Consider the following 24,841-nt stretch of genomic DNA (forward strand, 5'->3'; position numbering starts at 1 on the left):
CACACTTATAGACCCACATACAAACATGCGTACACAGTCAAAGCGGTATCACTTGTCAAGACTATTATTTTAATGTTCGCTTCCAAGGCCTTCTTAAAAGAAAAAGATGATGAAGAGATGTCGTCCGTTTAGGCGCTGCTGCTGCGTTTTACTAGATATAGATAGATACTAATTGTAAGTGCTGTACATACATATATGTATTATGCCTGGCCAGTGAGAGATAAATGCGGTTTATAAAACATTTTTGTAACCAATATTAATTATTTGTCGAGCGGTTTATTATTTAATTGTTTAAACGAAGAGGCTTCACCACAAGAGTCCTCTCTTCGGAATCAATCGTCTCCTTTCCGCAAATATGAAAACACTTGCCATTGTCATATTTCATAGATAAGCTTTATAAGTTTTCATCGAAGGGGGATAGAATTTTAAGAGTTGTTTAAGTCATTATTGGTTTCCAAGTTTACCTTCTTTACGTTGAATTGTAAATGTGTTGAATTAAATCTATGATTGCCATGCAATTTTCGTTTACAGCAATAACTTTATCGTAGAAGCACTAATGACGATGAACTTACCACGAAGGTGATGGTAAAGTTCCAAAAAACATAGACCGTTGGTAAAGATCGTAATCTTAGTGAAACAAACTGATTCCTATCTGGAGATAAAAGCACGCTGCGGATTAAGTTCATCTGATTATGGGGTCTCGACACTGTTTAATCCTTAGCGCGCGCGCGAGTACCTACAACCACCAGCATTGCTTAGACTAAACTAACACTGAGATTCTTGTCGACAAGTGTATTTTGACACTTGAAAACCAAAACATCAAGCGCTAATTCTGAAGCATTAAGGGAAATTGAACGACTTTGAAGTTATACAGGATGAAATCACAAAGAGTTTCGAATAAAATATCAAAAATCGTTCGATTATGGGTTCATAATACATTAACTAATTGTAGATGTAACTAACAGTGGCTCTTGATGTTTAATTTCATCATCTATGTACCTTCAATGAACATAGATAGATATTTCGTTAGTGTACTGCGAATTGTGATAGATTCATTTCGTTGAACCATCCTTGTATACACAAATACTTGATATATATGTATATATAAATATTAATTGACCATGCGTTTTAACTGTTACACCAACGTATAGCAAAAAATAAATGACTCGTGGCGACTGTGCAACTTAAGACCTATTTCAGTTTACAAATGTTGTTCGAGTATATAGACAATTATTCAAAATCATCAGGATAAAAATTAAAAGTAAGTAAAACATTTTGAGTTGCAAATTCTAATTTGACCGGATTAAATACGCACTACCGCTGCCCCTTTCGTTAATAATGTACCTACGATTCTTTAGAATGTCGAAAATTTAAGAATGCCATTATTGCCCCTTCTGGGGTATTACTTATGTTTATTTCATGCTGGGACTTTGAACTGTAAGGGTACTTCTACTGAGAAAGCTTGTCGAAGTAGCAAATATCATTACGTACACTTCATTCATTTACCTTACCATTATTGCCTTTTTACGGAAAAAACAATTGTCTGTGCCTGTTAGGCTAAGAATCCGGAATCATCAATCTAAGAATAAAAACGATAAATAAAGGTATGCTACATAATGGACTAATTGGTGAACGACAATTAGTGTACCTACACGCATATTGATGTTAAATTGTCTGAATGTAACTTTTGTGCCCTCAATTGCAAATTCTCTTCAGCATAGTAGACTGGGCGTCAAACGTCGAGACATGCAATCAACGTCGGTGATGACAACGTCTACAAAGTTTCATGCCGACGATGTGATTTTTGTTCATCACTTTTGTTGTTACTTTACCATAGCATGCCACTACACTTATTTATGTCATTTAGGTGTATGCTGTTTAAAATAAAATACTTAACAGTACGCAAATACTTAATCAGTAATTAAATAAGCTCTTGCTTTATCTAACTGGTATCGTGCAAGTTGCGTACGTCTCAGTTGCATATAAGGGAATTTTTGTGCCATTTGCGTACAGATCTGCTATCGACCATTATCCACTATTCCATCTGAAAACATTTGTGCCACTTGCGTATAGTTCCGATTTAAATAATTATACTTAGTAAGATAAGAACATTTACACACAAACAGTGTTCTACAATAACCTACAGTCTTACTTCTTCGTTATCCTTGTAATCACACACAAGACACAAGACCGAGTTCTTTCTCCACAAACACTGATCAAGATGAAAGTTGCATCCATTAACGAGAACTGTAGGGAACACCGATTAAATGTCGAGAACAGCAGACTGCTCAAATTCAATGATTATAAACAAACTGTGAATTCCAATTTATCTCATGTTTTATTATAGAAAACAGCCTTTCATAAGTTTCACGAGTATCTGTGGAATACCAGACAAATGTAACATTCATTTAATAATTTTTCAATTATAATAAAACTGTACGCAAGTGGCACTTGATGCTTTTCAGACAGAATAGTAGATAATGACTGGTAGTAAGAGCTGTACGCAAGTGTCACTAAAACACCTCTTGTACGCAAACTGGACGTACGCAACTTGCACATATTCATTCATCTAGTTCTGTAATGAAACTACGACAAACAGTTCTAATTTAATTGGAATACTTTGTTGTAAATAATATTTTTTAAGAATTGGCAAATTCGTTAGGAGTGATTGTCATACTTGAAATTTGTGATTGTCGTAATTGGTCCTTTTCATGATGAATGACTAGCTATATGAACCGCGAAATAACATTTTTTCGTAAGCACTCGACTTTACATCGTTGTCCTCACAAAAATTCATTTCATACAACAGAACCACGTCATTGTCAATTTTTCTTGTTATTGCTACTTTGTCTGCTTAAATAACGATTTTATTCAGAATAAAAACCATTTGTCATAAAAATCGTTCTGCTCTCCAATTAATTAACACAAATTATATTAAGGGACATTCATCTTCTAAAAGTGTTTATTTTTTTTTTGAAATTGCGAATTGCTAATTACTCTTTTTACTTTAAAAGATACTGTCACTGTATGGGTATGCACCTATGTACGTGAAAGACCACTAGGTACTTTTAAAAGAATTTATCGTAGTAATCAACTTTAATCACTATATATCTGAAAAGGAATAAAAGTAATCAAAACAACTTGACCAGTATTTGTTTAATAATTTATTATGCAAAACTAAAAGTTTCACTGTAAAGAGTATAGGCACTCCGTCTACATGGTTACCTTTTATAATGAACACAACATTCTTCGAGGTTGTCGTTAAACGCTACGTAATATTTTTCAATATTCCATTAATTCGCGTCAACTAATGAAAGTGATTTTACGGCACTTATTAGCAACAGTCGATTACAGCTCATAAATATTTATTTTAATTTTTATAATGTATAGGATGCCGGTAATTTTGGCAAGAACAATTTCGCAGTGATACGTCGGTTAACTTATGTGATGACAGTTTGTATTTTATTAGCATATATCAGTCTCGAACTGCTTTTTTACGGGTGCATTTCGCATTCACAAAAAGACTTAATTATTCAACGGAGTCCCCGGTCTACCACGTAACATTTAAAAATATGAAAGATTATTTATTAATTCGACGTGGTCTGCCTTCACTTAGTTTAGTTACTGGGAAATGTGTAAAATAGACATATAACCTACCTGTGACAATAATAAATAAGCATTAAATATCTATTAGGGGTGTAACGAATATTCACATCCACGTCTGCAACTGCGGATAATCCGCAGGTATTTTAATATCCGCATCTGCGCTTAAAATTCGCATCCTGGTTCAGATCCGCACATTCTGATGAGCATATCTAGACTAGAGGAAATTTGTTGTGCCACAACACAACAGGAAGCACGATATTTCTATTGAAAAACCGTTAATCAACATATTGTGCTATCGATACATTTCTTAGAAATAGCAAATAAAAAAAATTCATTTTCGCAATGCTGAGAAAGCGAACTTATTATGCCGCTCATTTACCGATAACAATAACGATCATATAATTAAACAAAAGTATCGAATTTCAAATTTTTTCAAATATTTGAGAATGAACAGAGTTCTCAAAATGTATGAAAATAAAAGGATTAGGTAACAGTAACAATTCTACTATTTTTATATGAAAACGAAATATCCGTATCAGCATCCATACCCTCATTGTACTGAGGATGGAAAAAAGGGCGGAAGAACTATTAGGAGATCAATTTGGGATTAGAAGAAATGTAGAAACGCGGGAGGCCCTTCTAGCTTTACGGGGAAACAATACAGAAAACGATAGAAAAAAGAAAGAGGACGTACATAACACTTGTAGATTTAGAAAAAGCTTTTGACAATGTTAAATGGGACAAGATGTTAAATATACTTAAAGAAATATGGGGATGAGTTACAAAGACAGAAGCAGGCAGTTATAGAAATGGGGCTGTAACGTAGAGAAGTGAATATTAGGAAGGGAGCCCGACAGGGTTGCACACTGTCACCGCTACTTTTTAATCTACACATCAAAGACGCGATCAACATCGTTTTAAACATAGTACAACTGTAGTGATAGATATATCTATACCAGTATACAGGGACAACAAATTTATATACAGTATGAACATATAGCAAGGAGGAGTTAGAGATAGTTTTAAATAAAATGGAAGCGGTATTGACAAAAGAGTACTGTACGAAAATAAATAAAAGTAAAACAAAAATACTGATTTGCAAGGGAAGAAAAGGTAGGGAAAGAGCGAATATGAAGATAGGAGACGAAAAAATAGAAGAAGTGGCCGATTTCAGGTATCTATATAAAGCAGAGGATAGCGCAGGGTCGAGTCGCCTTTAACGAAAAGAAGTCACTTTTATGTTCGCCAACGGTTAATCTAAAAATTCGAAAAAGGTTGTCAAAGGTGTATGTTTGGAGCGCAGTTCTGTACGGGTGCGAAACATAGATAGTGAGCGCGGCGGAAAAGAAAAGGTTAGAAGAAATGATGAGGATAGGACACCTTCTCAGGCACGATGGTCTAGTCAAAGGCATGTTGCAGACAGAAACGGAAGTTAGAAGAGGTAGAGGTAGACCTAGATTATATTACTGTTCGCAGATAGTTAAGGATATGGGTTGTCCTAGTTTTAGGGAAATGCGAAGTTTAGCTCAGGATAGGAAAGAGTGGAGGTACGTGTCCAACCAGTCTTAGGACTGACGACCTTTTGATGATGATGACGCAAAAATTAAAAGGATAAGTTCGCAAAAATCGAACATCAACCACCTTAAATGAACTTCGAAACAGGAAGGGATTTTGTACGTAAGAAAAATCGCATCAAGTCTCTATTAGTCAACAACGTTAAAAACAAGGAACAAACGCACCAAGTGCATCGCGTACGAAATTTGCTAGGCGCGTAATATTCTCTCGACTGCAGAGAGCTGTTGCAAACACTTCGCCGTACTTACTTCGGAATGTGTACGGTTGAATTATGAAAAATTAACGGGCGCACAATGGGGAAGGAATGCAGCAGAGTGGTTGCTTGATTGTTTCGCGTTTATGTGGCCATACGGGCACACAATGCGATGTTCACGCCTTTAAAAGCTCTAAAATGCGGTTTTTGTTAACGCTAGTGTATCGTACTTGCTTAACCACTCGACACAAATACCTGCAGTTATCGATTTATATATAATGCGTACCTATCAGAAAAACAGAAAAAACGGAAATGCAAACCAAAACAAAGTCGAAATTAATTTTGTGTAAACGTACTATGCGTTAATTATAATGACAATGAAGATAGAGGGTACGTGTATCTTATGGGCTATTGCTACTGACACGAAAACTTTTGATATCGGAATGCACAATTTGGTGCATTTTATCTTCACGTTTGATTGTTTCATATCATCCAGATTGTTCCTTTTTTCAGTTTTAATGCCGACCAGTCAATTTATAGAATATAAAACAACTGATTCTTCGACATAACGCAATATTTATAGTCGTATCAACTTAATCGTTCTGTTAAAATTTCAAACACTTAAGTGTAAAAAGTTATCGATATAATACAAGGTGCCAATAATAAATAAATTAGTTTTTATTTTATCATCCGTGTGCATGACTTATCATTATAATGACCTTCCTTTACCAAATTACTATTAAATAGTGCCACATAAACATTTCCTGATCAGAAGCAGAAATGTTGTTTCTAATATAGCCGTTAACCTTAGACAATGGACCAATGAACATGTAATGATAAATAGTAGATATACCTAATTAATTTAGTATTATATATAGTTTAGTTCCATACAACTCCTCGTGGTTTTCTTGTATTTTCTTACAGTTAGTACCTACGCAGAAATCTTTTATGTACTTTGCAGCTCCGCATCTCTTGTTGCGGACAAACCGCCACAATAAGCTTGGTATTCTAGAAAAAATCCCGTATAGGTAATACGACATAAGACCAGATGGCAGCCACTCAGTCGGAGATGTGTTTGTCTAATCATTAATCCTATACCGAAACTCATACGTAGAGATATATTTTCTTGTAATGTATACCTAAGAAATAAACAATTTTAAAACCGCCTACAACGTTTAGCACCGTCGACCTTCTTTGTAAAAGGACAATTTATCATGGAGGCTTGCTCGAAAGATTAATTACTGCTATTAATCTAACATTTTACTTCCTGAATACCAAATTATGGACTACAATTAATACAGACTCATTTACGAGAATCCGTAATTAACCTGTTGATTTATTAATTATACTCATGTCATCATCGAAATTCTTATTACAGGTATGTTGTATCTGGCAAGTACCACTTTTGAACTAATTTTAACTCTTACGTAGATATCTAACCTTTCGGTGGAAAAACATAACAACTTGGAACTTTTAATTTCCAATTAACTTAAATAGTTTCATTATGAAAATCTACAAAAAAATATGTACCTATTTAGGACTATGTAATCCGTTACACTAATAACCCATTTCTATTTGAGTTAACTTTTATCACACATTTCAGTACCCGACAACGATAATAAATAATTGTAGTATGATAAATTGTTAAACTGCAATATTTACAGTGTTTTTTTGTTTTTTTCGAAACAGCATATTACTTAAGTAAAAGAAAACATTAACGGAAACAAAATATATCAAAGCGTTTCGTTATCTTCTTTAATCTTCTCTTTTAACTCGTGTTTGGAGTACGGACATGTACGCAGAAGTAGACCTGTAAATTAGATTATTGTTCACAAATAGTAAGATCTAGGTTGTTCTAATTTTAGGGAAATGCGAAGATTGAAGGAAAGAGTGGGGCAGTGGAGGTTCTTGTCCAATGAGTCTTAGGACTTATATGATGACGGTGATGATTCTCTTTCTCGCATTTTTGGATATTTGCAACAGTAGAGGACCTTTAATATTTCGTTGAATAAAATAGTTGACCTTTTGAATGTACTTAGGCACACTTTAAGGGAAAATAAATTGTAACAAACCGTCCTCCTTCCAAAGAGCAAAATCTACTATGCTAATAAAAGCACATAGATACGAATCTTTGTGTATCGTTTTAAGTTTCACTTAATTGTACATTAAACATGTCAAATGTGTGGCGGTTCGAATTTTCAAAGAAAAGAAAAACCTTTATGGTTCCGACAGTGACAGCTCAATACCAACGTGTCGTTCAAATAAGTAGGATAATAATATAATCCAGGTGAAGTGAAAGAAAGGCCCCCGATACATCTTTTCAACAAGAAACGTAATAGGTGCACATCTATCTGAAGTAAATCGGCTTCCAAATGCGATTACGGGGGCAGGCGTCTTTATATCCTATAAACATAGCCTGTCACTTACAATTGACTGTATTCGTAGCATTTACAGTCACGCAGAGCAAGCTACGATGCTATCTGGACAATGTATACTAACAAAGTACAAATGAGTACAGGACCGGCATAAGATTGATGGATGCAAAATAGAAAAGAAACTAAGAACAGAACCGATTAACAGTTTTTGGAATAGGTACATTGACAAAATTAAATCAGTAACGTATTATAACATTTACCTACCACGATATTATTATTATTATAAAGCATTTATCTAAAGAGAATAGCAAATGCACATCGAACGGCGAAAATTCTTTACTGGCGAGCAGTTTTTGCTTTCGATGCTTCTTTAGGGAGCAACATCTTCCTTTATCATATTAAAATTAAAATTACCATTTTAAGCCACCAAGAAAAATAGATAACTATAAATCAATAAGTAAATCAGTAACGTGTACACCAAATATTCAACGATATTACGGCGCGCACTCGTGTCAGTCCATATTACAACGGGAAAATACGCTGAAATGTTATATGTTATGCGGCACCCAAGGCAAGGTTATTTTCGTTCACCCTGCTCGAATCCATTCGAAGTGATTCTAACTGCTAACGTTATTTTCTATACCTATTCAGTTCAATATGTTGTCATTATCTTTTGGATTGGAAAATCTTCTGTGAGACGTAAGCTTTGGTATGTTGGTTTATCTAAAAACTGTACAATGCAAATTTAAATTTGCGTTACTAATAACCCCGATCTAAGTATTGCTATTTTTCTGTATCTAATAAATGAAACCGTTTCTCCCGGACATGCATTTTGGCATCGTTTCGTTACTCCCGAAGACGATCCTGTTATGAAGACCGTCTATGTTGCTGGTCGACCACCCATTCCGTGTAAAAAGATAGAGGCTATTAGGTGCAATTTTCGACGCCCTCCGTTTATCTCACTTACCTGTAAAGCCATTATTTGCTTAGAAATATTTCATTGTGTTTCGAAGAAAGAATTCTCCACCTACTTCCTACTCCGTTCGGCTTTTCTTTTCACCGACGACCGTGGCGTTTTAAACTCATATATACTAAACGTGCAGAAATAAATAATCGAGTCGAAAATTGGACGCCACAGATATTTTTATTATGCTGCTGTTCGTTTGTCAGCTATTTTACGCTTTGACACTGAAGATGAATGCTGATGAATATCGGCGAAATCTTTAACATTTCCGTTCTCGAAACTTTCAACATTCTCTCATTTTTTTTTCTTTTATTGTAAGGATGCATGCCCATAAAAGTAACGAAATGATGCTTCTCAGGTACTTCGTATAAACTGACAAAGACATGATACATTTAACTATAAAAACTGTCGAACAATAAATTGAAAATCGCAATTTTAAAAATACTTAATACGACGTAGATCTTCAATACATGAAATTAATGCTTTAAATCCTTGCAACTTGTAACGTCCTTAATTGGCCGCAACTACTGTAAATATGAAAGCATATTATAAGTCGAACAGATACTTTATATTTCAAGTCTCGAAAATGAAACCAGTGTACTCAAAACTTGGCGAGATACCTAATAATTATATTTTTGTTTGCACTAAATGTAGTTGAAACTTTTGGTGTAAGTTTACTTTCATAATCAAAGTGGAATGTCAACAATCATAAACTAGGTGCTATTTTCATTTCGAGGAATTTTATAACCCGGTTAATCATCATCGGTTTGATTGCGTCGCAACTACATTTCGTAGCGTTAATATGCCAAATAAAGGTTGTTGCACACTTGTCCGTTCCGTGCCGTCACGTCAACGAACAACCGCTCCTTAGTCTAGCAACCACGTGTCACAGAGGGAACGTCGACGGAAGGGATTACGGGTCTCCGATCCTGCTCGCGGGCCGGCAGTAACCAGCATCATCTTGTTGAAAAACGTGTGTGAGTAACGTTTGACGGGAAATTAAGTAACAACCTTCTTTAGTGATTCATTCTTTACTATAAATATGCCTTTATAAAATTTATATTATTTTAAGAGTATTTTGTAGCAGTCATCCATTATCATTGAAACGTTTGAAAAGAAATCATGTTACATGTTTTTCTTCTTGGCGTTACAACGAACTGATTTTAGAACGTATGAGTATTGCATAAGAACAAAACATTAGAAAAAACGTATGTCTTCGGTAACATAGTCTTTTGAAAAAATACGCAAACTAAGTCCCTACAGTTGGATTGGTAATCATCCGTGCCGGCTGAACAGACTATTAGGGACCACTGTATGTATTACAGTTAAAGAAGTGACTTGTCTCAATGGAGATTGATCAACGGGTGAAACAATCACGACTTTTGAAGAAACTTGAGAAAAACCCTTAGGAAATTAACGAAATGTTCAAATAAAACAACCCTTTTTCAATGAATGAAATATTTCTGCAAGGCGCCGTGAAAACTGTAAAGATTATCCAAAGCCAGGACCTCCCCGCGCCACCCTGCATCGAACGTGTGGAGTCATTTGTGCTTTGCAATCGCCGAATTTCTTCCTGAAGGACACACAGTAAATACTGCCTTCTTTGCAGAGTTCTGAAGCATTTGAATGATCGTGCATGTTGCGTAAGATCAAATTTGTATAGGGTTGTTCGGAAAGTAATTTCGTTTTTTGTTGTGGAAATGAAAGACAGTTTTCGTATAATAAACAAATACTTTATTAAATTATATATTGACCGTTCTGGTCCAACACCTTTTGCCATCTTTCTGGTAGTAGCATAATTCCACGCTCATAAAATTTTTGGTCTTTGCTGGCAAAAAACTGATCGAGGAGGTTTTTGACCTCCTCATTTGAGGTGAAGGTTTTACCGTCTAAAAAATTTTGGAGTGACCGGAACAAATAATAATCCGATGGTGCCAGGTCTGGAGAATATGGTGGGTGTAGCATTGTATCCCATTCAAGCTGTAAAAGCTTTTGGCGAGTGACCAAACTTGTGTGAGGTCTCGCGTTGTCTTGGTGAAACACTACACCTTTCCTGTTGATTAGTTCTGACCTTTTCTGTTGAAGTGCATCATTCAGTTTGTCCAGCTGATGACAGTAGACTTCCGAATTAATCGTTGTGTTATCCGGTAAAAGCTAAAAAAAAACGATTCCTTTAAAATCCCACCAAACAGACAGCATCACCTTTTTTTGGTGAATATCGGCTTTGGAAATGGTTTGAGCCGGTTCATCTTTTTTGCTCCATGACCTCTTGCGTTTGACGTTGTTGTATACAACCCATTTTTCGTCCCCAGTGATGATGCGCTTCAAAAACGGATCATTTTCGTGACGTTTGAGAAGCGAATCGCAGACGTCAATGCGGCGACACAGATTTCTCTCTGTGAGAACATGGGGAACCCATACATCGAGCTTCGAGGATAATCCCAGGCCTTTCAAGTGGTCATAAACTGTTGAATTTGATAAATTTAACCTCAATCCGATCTCACGTGTTGTTATTCGCCGGTTCACATCAACTAATGCCTTTATCGCGTCTTTATCAGCTTCAACCGGCCTTCCCGAACGTGGTGCATCTTCGACATCAAAATTGCCGGATCGAAATTTAGCGAACCAGTTCTGGCACTGGCGTACTGTCAACACACCTTCTCCATACACATCAGTCAATTTCTTTCTGGCTTGAACAGCATTTTTACCCTTTCTGTAGTAAAACAGTAAGATATGTCGAAAATGCTGCTTATCGCTCTCCATATTTAAAAGGGCACCAACCAAAAACTACTGCGTAGAATTAATTGGAATTTTTCACACACAAGCCTTGCTATATGAGCTCTCAAAGCATATAAAAATTATACGGCTTAAATGTGAAATTGGGTGCAAAAGAATACAATTAAATCCTCTGTCGGGAAAAAAACGAAATGACTTTCCGAACAACCCGATACAATGGTACGGAATGTGTGCATCCCGATCACATAACGAAGTCTGTACATTCGGCACGAGTGTTTGGTCACCACGATTTAGCCCTCTACGATTTCTATTTGTTCTTCATATGCAAAATTTATCATGGAGAGGGGCAGTGCGGGAAGATGCGGAGACGATACAGGGTGAAATGACGAACAGTATTTTGAGGACAATGAGACATCTACCCTAAATTTTATTAAATAATGTTTTTGCGATCTGTTTGCGGACTTATTGGACAGGCGGCGTACCGCTTGAAATTTTATAATTATCGCAGAGTAAAAAATAATTAAACTTATAATAATATAACAATAAAATCTCTAGATATTTGCAGTAACAGTTTGATGAGATATGCACTTACTTGACCACGACAATCGTTTTGCTTCTGCTTGCGACTTTGCGTAATTTAATAGCCTAATAAGCTGCACCCCTTTATTCAAGCGTCATCAATTAGTCCTAATTATACAATAATACCGATCGTCTCTTTACATACGTATATATCTATATAAGAAATGTAATAGATATTTTAATGTAAGTAAATGTATTCCGCCTTTCGCAAACTATTCATTTAACTTGTTTACATTAACACAAATTAAGCAGAATTTGGAAGTTTAATGTCATCTTTTCCGGCTTGTATGTACTTAATATTGAAAAGTTCGATCTCCAAGGCGGTCCTATAGCGCCCGTATAACCTTCGCATAATTTATGGCTAATGTATTAGTTATTAAGGTCAAACCATGTCTTTTAAAGTACGAAATTAACACAGGTTTAGTCGACTCTGTTGTGCGCAAACTAAAACACTTCTAATTCGCGGCAACATCCACAACCAGACGTCCAATTAAATGGACAATTTATTTCTTATGCAGATTCTATTTGTAGTTGATGGAATTCAAAATTAAGAGGCATTAATTATTATTACGTGTAGATATATAGTGTTTCGCAGAATAAACGGTAATAGACATAATTCTTCTTTGTTTCTCATGCAATGTTTACAATATTAAAATACTCGTCCAATGACGAAAATTTTTTGATGAGAAGAAATTAATTGCATCGCACTTGTGACCTGTTTCATATTGTAGATTGTTGTTTGTGATTTATGATAATATTCAGGGATCTGAAACTGCGTATCGACTATTGAAATGATTTTTCTGTTTTACCACATGGCTCGCGAATACTATGGGATTTGTGCGATAACAAAGAATAATCAACAAACTAATAATTAAAAGCGTTTTCGGGTTCGGTCGTTTTCATTTAAAGCTTACCATGGATTACCTAATATACATGGCACACATAGACAAACCGGTAGATACACGTGCACTTCCAATTTAGGGAAATATGTTGTCATTAGCAAACGCCACAACCAACGGCCCGGCCGTTTAGACGTTGACTACGATAATCGGTTCGCCAGACCGATGATATTGAAGGTAAATCTACAACTTCCATATACGGGCAATTGGGAAAGTTAAACTTGTATGCACCATGTATATTTTTAATATGCTTATGATACGTACACGTATGCCTTTACATATTAGTAGCTGCTATTGGTTGTTACGAAAGAATCCGTCGATATATTGGGCAGCATACGCATCTTCCTTTGCCTTCGATGGTATAATTACTTTGCAACCCCGCCCAGTTGTCCGTGTCGCCTCACATCATTTTTCAACATATCATAATTGGTCAGAAACAAGTTCCGTAATAAGACATTCGACAACTTTCCTTGATGGTCAAGTTTCACGCGGTCGCAATGGTCTCCCCGTCATTCGATTATTTGGACAAGTCGTCGTCAACATAACTAATAATGAGAGGCTTCGGTTCTGATTTCAACACTTGAGATGCACATGGATTTTCGATTCTATTTACATAATTTGCGGTCATATAAAAATAACTAAGTGCATATGCTTCTCTTTCGAATTCTAAATGCGATTGATGCAGTCATTTTTCCAAAAAAGTTGCTGTGTCGTCGAATTCTATTCTACCGGTTTTTAGATCAACCTCCGAATAGTCTGAAAATCTCCAAATTCGTACGGTAACTGATGAGATAGATGAATAATTTATAGTTAAAGACCCAATATTCAGTTATATCTACTGGTAAATACCTACATATATTAAAACAAAATGTTTTATTAATCTGCTTGATTCGTTTTAGGCTTTATTCTGCAGTCTATAGGAGTTTACTTTTCCGTATAAGTACGTGTCGTCATTTCATCTTGAACGGTGCGGTGACTAGGCTGGGGCTGAGCGCTAAGACATAACTGATGACATATTATATGTAGCTTCAGCCGAGTCTTTTATAGAGAACGTCGAAACGACTGTTAAAACTGACTCATATTTAATAATATGAAAAAGATTTATTCTATTATCTTCTATTAAAAATCACCTTCATTTATACCTATAAACGTAAACGTTTACCGAGGTCGATCTTTCTTTAAATCATTCCTTCATTAATTAGTCTCTTAATCAGTTCCTTTTGAAAACCGAATGGAAATTCAAATTTAATTCCTTCTTGGTAGCCAATGATCGTAACAACTTCACCTATTAGCCAGGACACAGGCGTACCTACGCATGTATGCGTTCGTTTCTGTTGTGCAATTAACTAATGTGCCATTCAATCCAGCTTATCATTTGCCCTCATATCATTTTACAATTATTATAGTTCACCGACAGATATTAGAATATTGGTTTGGGTCATGTCTGATACAGCCACCATTTATTTTTAACTAATGAATTGATCTTCATAGAACGCCGACGAACAAAACAATCTGAAAATTCTACAATATATTATATAAATATTGATTAAATTTTTTATATGGAGTGACTTATTATTACTTTTCTGTAATAACGGAGGCTTGAGACCTCGAGATATACCATCAGAGGGTACCCAAAACCAACGAGAATTATTTTCTATAGGCAAATGGGTCAGCAATAATTTATTATACTATAGACACTGTCCCAACTCAGTCAGTGGGGCAGGTAGCGTTTATGAGAAATCGTCGTAGCCTCGTAGCGAATAGAGTGATTGTCTGACTATTACTTTTGCAAGCCCCTTCTAATGAGCGACGCGGTAACATCAAATTCTGTTTTTTTTTTTTTTTCTATTATAAAAAACAACGGTAGAAAATATTTTAGTAATTTGGGGAGCGTCCAGATCAAACAAAACTTTTCTCAAATTGCATGACATTATCGTGATTGATTGCCGCAGAATTGAAAGAAATAAGAATTTCCTGGAATTCATGTAAAGCAATCCAAAGTTTGTTTCACAATTACTTTATACTGATCGAAGATAACCGTCCGATAGTGTGTTAGAAATTGATAGAACAAACAAAAACAAACTGATTTTCTTCTTTGCCAAAAGTTGACAAAGAGAATGAATTCTAAATGGGCATAGGTTCAACAAGTACCTGACTGTATATTAAATTAATATCAGTTGCTGGCGTTTAAGCGGCGCAGCGGCTTTATTTAAGTAAAGGGAACTGTAATTTCAGCAACTGTTGTACCAAAAACTATTTCCATCCCAGATGAAGACATTTGGAGCTGTTTGCTTGTTGTTCAGTTGGTAGGTAATTAGCACGGTTTGGTCGTTATGTTGGACACTTAATTTTAACAGCAATCACGCTACAGTGTGGATCAGCACGCGTTAGGCATTAAAAACGAATTAACACTTGAATCCGCGAAAGATTACTCAAACAGGTACGTAATTTGTATGTAAGTAGTACATTAAACCTGGTTTAGTTGGTGGTATTTTAAGTTTTTTTACTCATTTTCGGTGAAATAGGTACTTCCAAAATACTTTAGTAAATTAAGATACCTCTTCTGGACCATTATCAGACCTGGAAGGTACTTTAAGCCCTTTGAAGGCATAGAAAGGACAAAGAACAGTTATTTAACTAAAAAAACTAATTACAATGTAGGTATTGTAGGTATAGAAGAAAATGGAATTTGTAAGTACGACGTAAATGTGGATACTCTCTTAGTTCCTTTCTTTTTTTTTTTGTATGACAACATATTTTTTAATAAGTAATCATTTTGCATCTAAAATATTTCAAAGGTATACCTTTATATCCAAAATAGGCAAATATGGTAAAGAGAAACTGAAAATGAAAGGGACATGTAGAGTACAGAGTTCTTAATAAATCTACTTATAAAACAGTTTTGGCGAATTTTGAAACTTCTAATAAGTAATTACTTATTATTTTCTTATGTTTTTACCTTTCAATGGCTCATTGGTCGTAACCTGTCTCAAAGTTGCTCCGTAGGTACTAATATGTGTTGAGTGAGCTAAAGCGGCTTGAAGAAGAAAATTGCTTAATTAAAACGAGCAAGTCAATTATGCACCCGTTATTGACGTAAATCTAAAAAATATCGTCATTTTCCTTTCTGTCTGGCTAACTCAAGAGATCGTAAAATCCCTGTAGTTATAACGCTGCAAAATAACCGTGGTACGTCACCGCAACATACGGAGCAACAATGCACGACTTCTAGCGCAATTTCTGAGTTTAGTTAACTATAAATTACAATTTACGTCTTCTTGAAAGTATTTAACCGATGTTAAATCTTTCTGGGCGTGTACCGTATAAATCTTTCGTTGCTTTAATAATGTTCCGACATGCGTACATATATGAGTTTTTATGATTTGTTTAACTACATTCGCTATCAGTCGTTTTCTCTCACAAAAAATCTATCTATGTAGGTATCTGATTTTTTTTTATGCGTCTTCAAAAGAAGTTATAGCCAATAAAAATTAACCATCGTTAAGGGCAATAGCAGGTATCGTCATGATTATTATGTTTTCAGTTATTTTTTGTAAATTATCAATTTGTATAATTATTTGCTCTCTTGGTTGATGGTTAAATTAAAATTTATCTTTGTCTGCGCGTTTGCATGACCCACTCAACGTGCAAACAAGTTTATTGACGTCTAATTTGTTCTTCTAGTGTCAACCGAGGAAGAAAACTGAAAAGAAAGCAGTGCATAACACATGTGAAACACGACAAATAAGCAGGTGTATGCAAATTGTCAACTATTATTCTCTAATTTGGACGTGGTTAAAATATAAAGGACAACGACATAACATGATGAAAATATAAACTTACTGGAAATATGTATGCTCGACAATTTAACATTTAGCAAACATCTCTCTACAGAATTGCCAAATATTTAATAATTTCTTATAATCAGTGAAGCCTAATTTTGGACGCTTTTTTATTCAGTTTTTGTTGTTAATAAAATAATAGATATATACTTTACTAACAATTCTTTTGTACCTGAAATATGTTATCACTTCAGTGATAACACCGTACAAATATTTATTTTTGCCTTGAATGACAAAAAAACCGGTAAATGTAAAGAAAGCACCTCTTCAAATTTATAAAAAAATAATTCGAGAACCTGAAAAATTCCTGACTTATCTGACTTCATAGACGCGGAAATTCAGTCACTTGTAATTTTTCGTCTCCTATCTTTATATTCTCTGTTTCCCTACTTTCATCTTCTCTTGCATACCAGTATCCTTGTTTTACTGTAATCGAAGCATAAGCTAATCTTTTGCCCCATTTTTAAGTAGATTTAACATCTTGTCCCATTTAACATTTTCAAAAAGCTTTTTCTAAATCTAAAAATCCTATGATTTAGAAAAAGCTTAATAAGATTAATTCTTTGTACGTAAACAAAAAAATCTAATTGGATTCCCATACTCCACGCTTCCTAGGTAGATAACCTGTGATTTTTAGTACTAGGAATCTGCCTTCTGTAATAATTTTTTTTTACGATTGTCGTAATTTCATATGGTTGCAAAACGTATTGAGTACATTAATAGTTGCCACAGAACGACATTCTTGAGTGACCCTAGACAGTTTAAATGTTTAGTTAATATTAAAAGAATTATACTTTATAAAAATGGAAAACGTTACAAATTGAAAATGACCTTTTCACCACACAGTACATACTCTATTAACACCTTGATACGATTCTTCTAATCTTCGATTGTTCTGCAAAAATTAAACATGATAGCAGTGCTCACATTCTGAACATTTTCAAGTATTGTTTGACTATTCTTCTGAATCGAGTAAACCCGTTGCAAATTCTTGTCTTGCTTCCTTCACGTGAGCCTTTCGAAACATTGAAACTTGTTTTGCCTATTTAACTCTCGTTTTATTTTTTTGGTACATACGTATTAATCAGTTACACGAATTATGCCCGTAGATATTCCTCTAAATCTACTATTGAAAAATATGAAACTCGACTTAACATCAAAAAAAAGTATCGCTACATTGTTTTTGGTAAACTTTTCAGTATTTTCACTCAGGTATTACACCGGAAACGCGTGTAAGTATATATTTAGCTCAGTTAATAACAAGCGTGTTGTGTGCATGAGATTGCGTTTAAATGCAATTTATTTACAGCTAACTTAATGGACATTTAGGAAGGATAATCCTGCGTTATTCAGGATAATGTCTGAGCGCGGTGTCTAAATGTCTTACGTAATTTTCACCGCAAAAGGTGACGTTATTGAGTTAGAGAGATCTGAGCTCAGCTTTATGGGCCATTTCAAGTTGGTAATTTGATTTCAAATGCGCTTCTCTCATCGTATAATGCAACGAACGGTCGTCACCTTCATCTATAAGCCGTCTGGCGAATCAAAATGGTCAATCATAATGGCCATTAGGAGATCACGTCGAATTAATTTTTCAAATCGGTGGGCAGCGTTAATTAACAATTTTTATAACTGCACACTTGCATACATGCAATAAACTTAAACATCAGGCGCGAAGCGATTGAAACTATCTTATTAAGTTAGTGGTAATAAAATAACGACACGTTTTCATATGTTAATTTAATTGCCTTTAAAGGAGAAACGACTTTTTAATATAGTCGTGGATAAAATTTATAAAATGAAAAAGTTTTATCGATCTCATTACCGATTCCCAGAAAATAATTTCTATTGTATTGGAAAATGCAAAGTTTCAGAATTTATTTTACAATTTCATTTAGAATCATGGATCAAGACAATAATGAACTGAACGGTCATTTTGAAGAATTATGTAGGGAAATACAAGGGTATCTAGTTTAACTAGGTTGAGGTTCTATTTCCATAGGATTTTAAAAAAGATTTGGTGGATGTACTATCCATCAGTATATTTCCTATAGCATTTCATTTATTATACATATTTGGATTTATTTGGCGGTTACTACGTGGTTATATTACAATTTCATTAAAACAAATGTTGATTTCATTTATTAACTTTGAAAATATTTGCTGCCCTCTAAACTTCTCTTTGTGCTTCTTTCCTTTTAAGTATTGATACAAGTTTCTTGAACAAATGCGTACTAAGTGTATACATATCTGGTCTAGTTCGTAAATTAGTTGTAAGCTATTTTTACTAGTTTAGAAATTGGAAAAAGGTTATTGAAGGTATATATCTGGGCGCATGATGAGGAAGTATTAGAAAGAGTTGAAGAACACAGGGAGCTACGGAGGTCAATAAGAAATATGATAGGACACCTTCTCGGACCTGAAGGGCTAGTTAGAGACAGGAGCTAAAAGGAGTAGAAGTAGGTATACCCAGATTAGATTACTGTTACTTACAAATGGTAAGTAAGTTTTAGTTATGATTATGAGTAAGCTGTATGTATACAAGTTCAATAAAAGATCTCCAGCCTCTAACTTCCATAATTTTTAGGACGACGTTGGTTTCTAATAACGTACCATCTCTTATGTTATTTATTAGTAACAGCACCGGATGCGGATTTGATAACGACGAAAAGATAACAATGGTATGACACGTCTTCGCGTTCTGAAAAGCTGTTAGGTATATTCACGAAATTAATTTCACGCCGCGTCGTTTATCTGTGCGATATGAAGAACAAGGCGCCCGAGAACAGAAGCAACAAAAAGCCTGCTTGTAATTAAAATTGACCGACTCCCACCCACTAAACTGAGCCTTCGGCTCGAGCATAAATTATTGCATGTTACGGCGCACCGAACCTATGAAGACTCGCTCGCACTTTTTCTGTTTTTATTTCGTATTCGTTTTTTTTTTTTTAGCTTGCAAAATAGTCCCAGCCGTGTAATTTACCCCTGACAGAAATATACTACACGAGCGTTCATCGCGAACGTATTAGCTAAGTCATCGCTTTCAAAGAAACCACTAATTTAAACCAAAGAGATTTATGCCGCGGCTAAAATTCCGTTTCTTGCTTTGTGACCCAAGTTTATTACCCACGAGAAAGAGAGATGGTATCAACGGAAAATTTAATTGCTTCTTACTCGTAAGCTATTCACTGATAACGAAATATTAATTCAACTATTTACGAACTAACCATAAAATATCGTTTATTGGACTGGCGCTGAGGGAAAAAGAATGCAAACGCCAAAAATACTTGATTGAATTTGTGGAAAGTTAAGGCCGTTGGCATTTTGAATTAAGTGTTATAAGTAGATATAATAAAAAACTCTTGGGCAAATTTTTCAATTCTCTCTTGTATACATATGTATGTATATTACGCCTTGTGGACCTCACACCCTCAACACTCAAGAAAAAGTTTAACAGTATTTGTGGCCTTGTATATGTATGCTACTTAATTTTTACCTTGAGCCCATATTCTACTTTCCTTAAAGTGAAATTTAACTATAAAATTAAAACGATTAAACGACATACTTTTAAGTCGCAATAATAACAATAAAAGTACGAATCTTTTAAATCGGTGTAAAGATGCGAATTGAGCTATTCTTCTTTTCTTAAAACTTTCATTAATCGTAACAGTTTTGCTGATATGACCTATTTCACAACAAATGGAAGGTAAGAATTTAATTACGGGAATTTACTGAAAACTAATCCTGAATTTCGAAGGCGTTACTTGAATGCGATAATTGCAAACAGATATACGGTGCTTCTTTTTTGGATTATAAAGAATTAACCACTGAACTTCATAACAATTTTAAAAGATAGTAAAACAAATAAATCATCTAAGCCGTTATCTTTAGACGTATTTTTTTTTGCACACGACTTACGCAAAGTATTAGGTACCTACATAAGTATGTATTTTGTTTAGATATTCTTTTTCTCGCTTTCTTATTACCTTGTAAAAATTAACAAAATATAATTTGTAAAATGATGGTCTAAATATATCATATTTTAAAACTGTAGAAATGGGTATTCTCCAAAGACGTCTCGCTTTAAGTGACACCCTCCCCTACACGCTCGCCTTTCTTCGTACTTTTAAACCGATCGCTTTGTAACAATATAGGTAAACATAGGTTAAAAACTCGCATTATCCCATTATCAAACAAACATCATCTTTAAAAACACTTGAAATATAAATCATGTTATGTTGATAAATCGTTGCATGATATTATACCGTTAGTCTGTTCATTCGGACATCTGAATATCAAAAACCGTAGTATCTACCGTAAAATAACAAGCCGGCGCAGGCTACGTCATTACAACTTCGTGCAATGCCGGACAAGAGCGATCACGTTAGAGCACGTTGGACATCAACGGTGGTGCCATTTTGTTAGAATAAAGACAATCGGTCCGTGAGTGAGTGCTTTAATAAGTGATATTCTTCAACAACACTGCCTAAATACCTTTGGTAAGTAATTTTTTACCGTCAAAAGTTAGTATTTGTTTTACTGAACTCCTCGTGGTTGGTTCAGCAACATAGGTATACATACAGATACAAAAAAAAAAGAAATCAATTTATTTTACAATTTGTTTTAACGTTGTAATTTAGAGATAACTTTAAATAAAATAGAACTGGCATTGGCAAAACACTATTGTTTGAAAATAAATAAAAGTAAAACAAAAATAATGGTATGCAAGGGAAAGAAAGAATATAAAGATAGGAAAGGAAAAACTAGAAGAAATGGCTAATTTTAGGTATCTAGGAAGTCAGATAAGTCAGAACGGAAGGAGTAGTAGGGATATAAAGCAGAGGATAGGGCAGAGTCGTGTCGCCTTTAATAAATAGAAGTCACTTCTATGCTCGCGAACTGTTAATTTAGAAATTCGAAAAAGGTTATTAAAGGTGTATGTTTGGAGCGCGGCGCTAGACGGGTGCGAAACATGGATAGTGGGCGCGGCAGAAAAGAAAAGGTTAGAAGCGTTAGAAATTTGATGTTATAGGCGAATGGATATAGAATGTTAGAAATGAAAAGGCATTAAAGAGAATAGGAGAACAGAGGACTCAATGGAATTCAATAAGAAATAGGCGAGATATCTTCTCAAGGATGACACAGGAAATCTATGCAAATTCGTACTTTGTGAAGTTTCTTTTTGAGCACGTTTCGGTGCATGTACCAACACGTGTTTACAGAGCTTTTAGTTTACCATCGTGTACAGCGCGGCCGTTCTTCATTAAGGATGCGTATGTAAATGGTAATTGGTAAAATCCATTTATCGTTGGTGAATAGTTGTGTAAGCAAGATTTATACAGAAGGACGTGCCACCGAACCGGTCGAAATATAAGTCGTCCCTTTTGACACAAAATGATGTCCGCAAGATGCGCTTAGCATGTTGTAGTTTGTAGTAGGTACCTATACCTGTCCACTACAACTACTACTTATAACAAACACAAACGCATTGTTAGCAGGTTAGTCAAGATCCAGAGCGAGGTTTCTCGCGATGTCTTTCATCGGCTGAATGAAGTCACATCCACTCGAAGATGAATACCTACTACTTGTTTGTAGATATATGTATGTATGTGTATAATAATAATAATACTGGAGCATCATTCGTTGTTAGTTGTAGTAGCAGGGGGCCACTTGACAAAATGATGTCGTTTACGTAGGTACCTACCAATTAATGTGATTGACACTTATACGCTTGTTGAGTAGAAACGAACGAATGTTGTCACTTTCTTCGGTTGCACTGCTTCAATACATGTTTCTTTATATTCATCCGATGCTTGATCAATCTTGAAATAGAAATGTGGAGTACCGAAGGAGGTGAATGTTATAGGATATTATAATATAATAGGAGTGCTTCTTAAAAATGCCAAGGTAAATAAATAACAGTCGATGCAATAATAAGAATTTCTTTTTTTAATTACTCCTCCATGATAGAAGCAGCAGATAGAATCCGATATACATATATATATATATATATATATCATATGTATTTTGAGATACCTTTGTTTATATTTTCGCCTTTTTCTTCAGGTAAATTGTAGCTAATAGACAGCTGGTGGTGTATTTGGATGCCTATTAATTTTAAATGCCCAAAACAAAAATTGAAGCAACGACATCTTGGCATAAAGGACATAACTGATCGACTATTCTATCGCTCCGATGCATATAAAATTAATTTTCAATTGTCGATAATGGCCACTTCGCGCCCGCCACCACGCACATTATGCCTTCGTTTCTATTTTTCAAGTGCATCCAGTTAAGTAAAATAACATTTTTATATTTTACGCAGTATTAGCGCCGCTTTTAGGTTCACCTGTACGCACACATACAAACGTGTGGATTAGTAAGTTTCATGGTAAACAAGATGGAATTTTAAGAATTCCAGCTTTTAGTTGTACACCTGGTATAAACATTACGACGACGACTTCTTTCATTCGGCTTTGTTCAAAGATGAGACATGTACTAGCAAAGAGCGTTTGTTTAAGAGTTGTTTGAACTTCTGCAAGCAACATCCATTAGAAAAAACAGGCAGTCAATGAATTATATTCGTAATGGGGATTTCAAGACCCTATCCAATTCTAAAGCGCAAAGTGGCAACAAATTACAATTGTAAACTAAGCCCAAATTACCACAATCTTGGTTCTACGATTTTTTGAAATTTTTTAATAGTTTAACTTGTTCTGTGCTCAAATCGGGGTAGGTACTTCACTTTTCTTTTTGACTTCGGATAGCATCCTAACAGAAAATCTAACGATCTTCATGACGCTGCCGTTAGGTTTCCATTAACATTCGTTGTCATTTGTCATTTGTCACAGCGCTTTAGGCTCATTTATGTCAAAAGGTTGAAAAAAATAAAATAAACAGATAAAATTCCAACGAACACTATCGTTTTAAATAGACACGTAATTAGTTAGTAAATACCCTGTAGATGTAACAAGCTTTCTTAATCAGTGGTAATCACATTAATAAGCTTCTATCCTAAACAACACCAAAAATTAATAGCGTACCTTTGTTTTGCTTTTGTCAATAAAAAACAAAGAAGCGTTTCCCATTATGTATATGCTTTTCTGGCTATCCACCTTTCGCTTTAGTTAGAAATATTCGTTGCATTTTTTCAACACAAACGAATGGAATGTTTTTGTAAAAGGCTACTGTTAGTCACCTGGATTGTCGGTTCATTGACAAATAACACATATTCGCAAATGTCGTAATCTTGATGATGAGCAACGTAGAGAAATTCGGCAGAATAATTCAACGTACCTAGCATTCGGAATTAATCAAAACGAAAACGTTTGCGAAACACGATCAAACTCGATAGTAGAAAATTGAATAAATTATTTATTGGCACCTACATCTATAAACCGATAGTGTATTTAAGACAGTTTTATTTTAAAAATTTTAATTAACAAATAAACAAACAGTTTGGATTGTCCACAGTTACCACCAGTAAAATAAGTAGGTAATATTTAGCAGGAATAGATGTATCTACTTATATATTATATTTGTTTTACCAAAATTTATAAACCTACTTCTAATTATATGAATTTTATATTGCATGTTAATAAGTCCGAATTATCATAAGCAATAGTTTTATTGTTAACCTATTAGGTTCAAAAGTGGGTTATCTCAAAATGTGACTAGAAAATAGAATTTTTGAGGATTTATTGCGGTAATCGATTCAATTTATATTCTTGTTATGAAAACGCAGAAACAAAAGTTAAATAAATCTTAATGGCAACGTATTTGTTAACTTCTGGACATCATTTAACACGTTTATGTTAAACTTTCGAACCTAAAATGAGCCATGCAAGAAGCGAAGTTGGACGGACATGTTTACATATTTGGCAGACGAGCCTACTTGAGCACAATAACTGTGTCGCATAAATATATTTGACAAACAGTTCGGTTGAGAGAAAAAATTCAAAGCGAGCTGAAAAAAAAACAGTTGAAGATTTCGATTAAAGGACCAGAGCGGTGCTACACAAACACAATGTATGGTTTTATACATGTGCTGAATATTTGGCTGATTATACTAC

At 34.7% G+C, this 24,841-nt stretch overlaps 1 protein-coding gene across 3 annotated transcripts in view; it reads right to left on the reverse strand.

Moving 5' to 3' along the window:
* LOC108739396 overlaps positions 1-24,841 on the reverse strand; it is a 77,999-nt gene that overhangs the window by 13,506 nt on the left and 39,652 nt on the right. Inside the window, exon 1 of one of the 3 annotated variants that reach the window (XM_018473279.1) lies at positions 12,943-13,040. The exons of the other annotated variants lie outside the window; for them this stretch is intronic. Within the exon in view, the coding sequence (XP_018328781.1) occupies positions 12,943-13,025 (83 nt within the window). The 5' untranslated portion in view covers positions 13,026-13,040. Of the gene's footprint in view, positions 1-12,942; positions 13,041-24,841 lie in introns of those variants that run through there. 3 annotated transcript variants of the gene reach the window in all.

Source organism: Agrilus planipennis, unplaced genomic scaffold (genome assembly GCF_000699045.2).
Source record: "Agrilus planipennis isolate EAB-ADULT unplaced genomic scaffold, Apla_2.0 scaffold123, whole genome shotgun sequence".
Taxonomy (NCBI): domain Eukaryota; kingdom Metazoa; phylum Arthropoda; class Insecta; order Coleoptera; family Buprestidae; genus Agrilus; species Agrilus planipennis.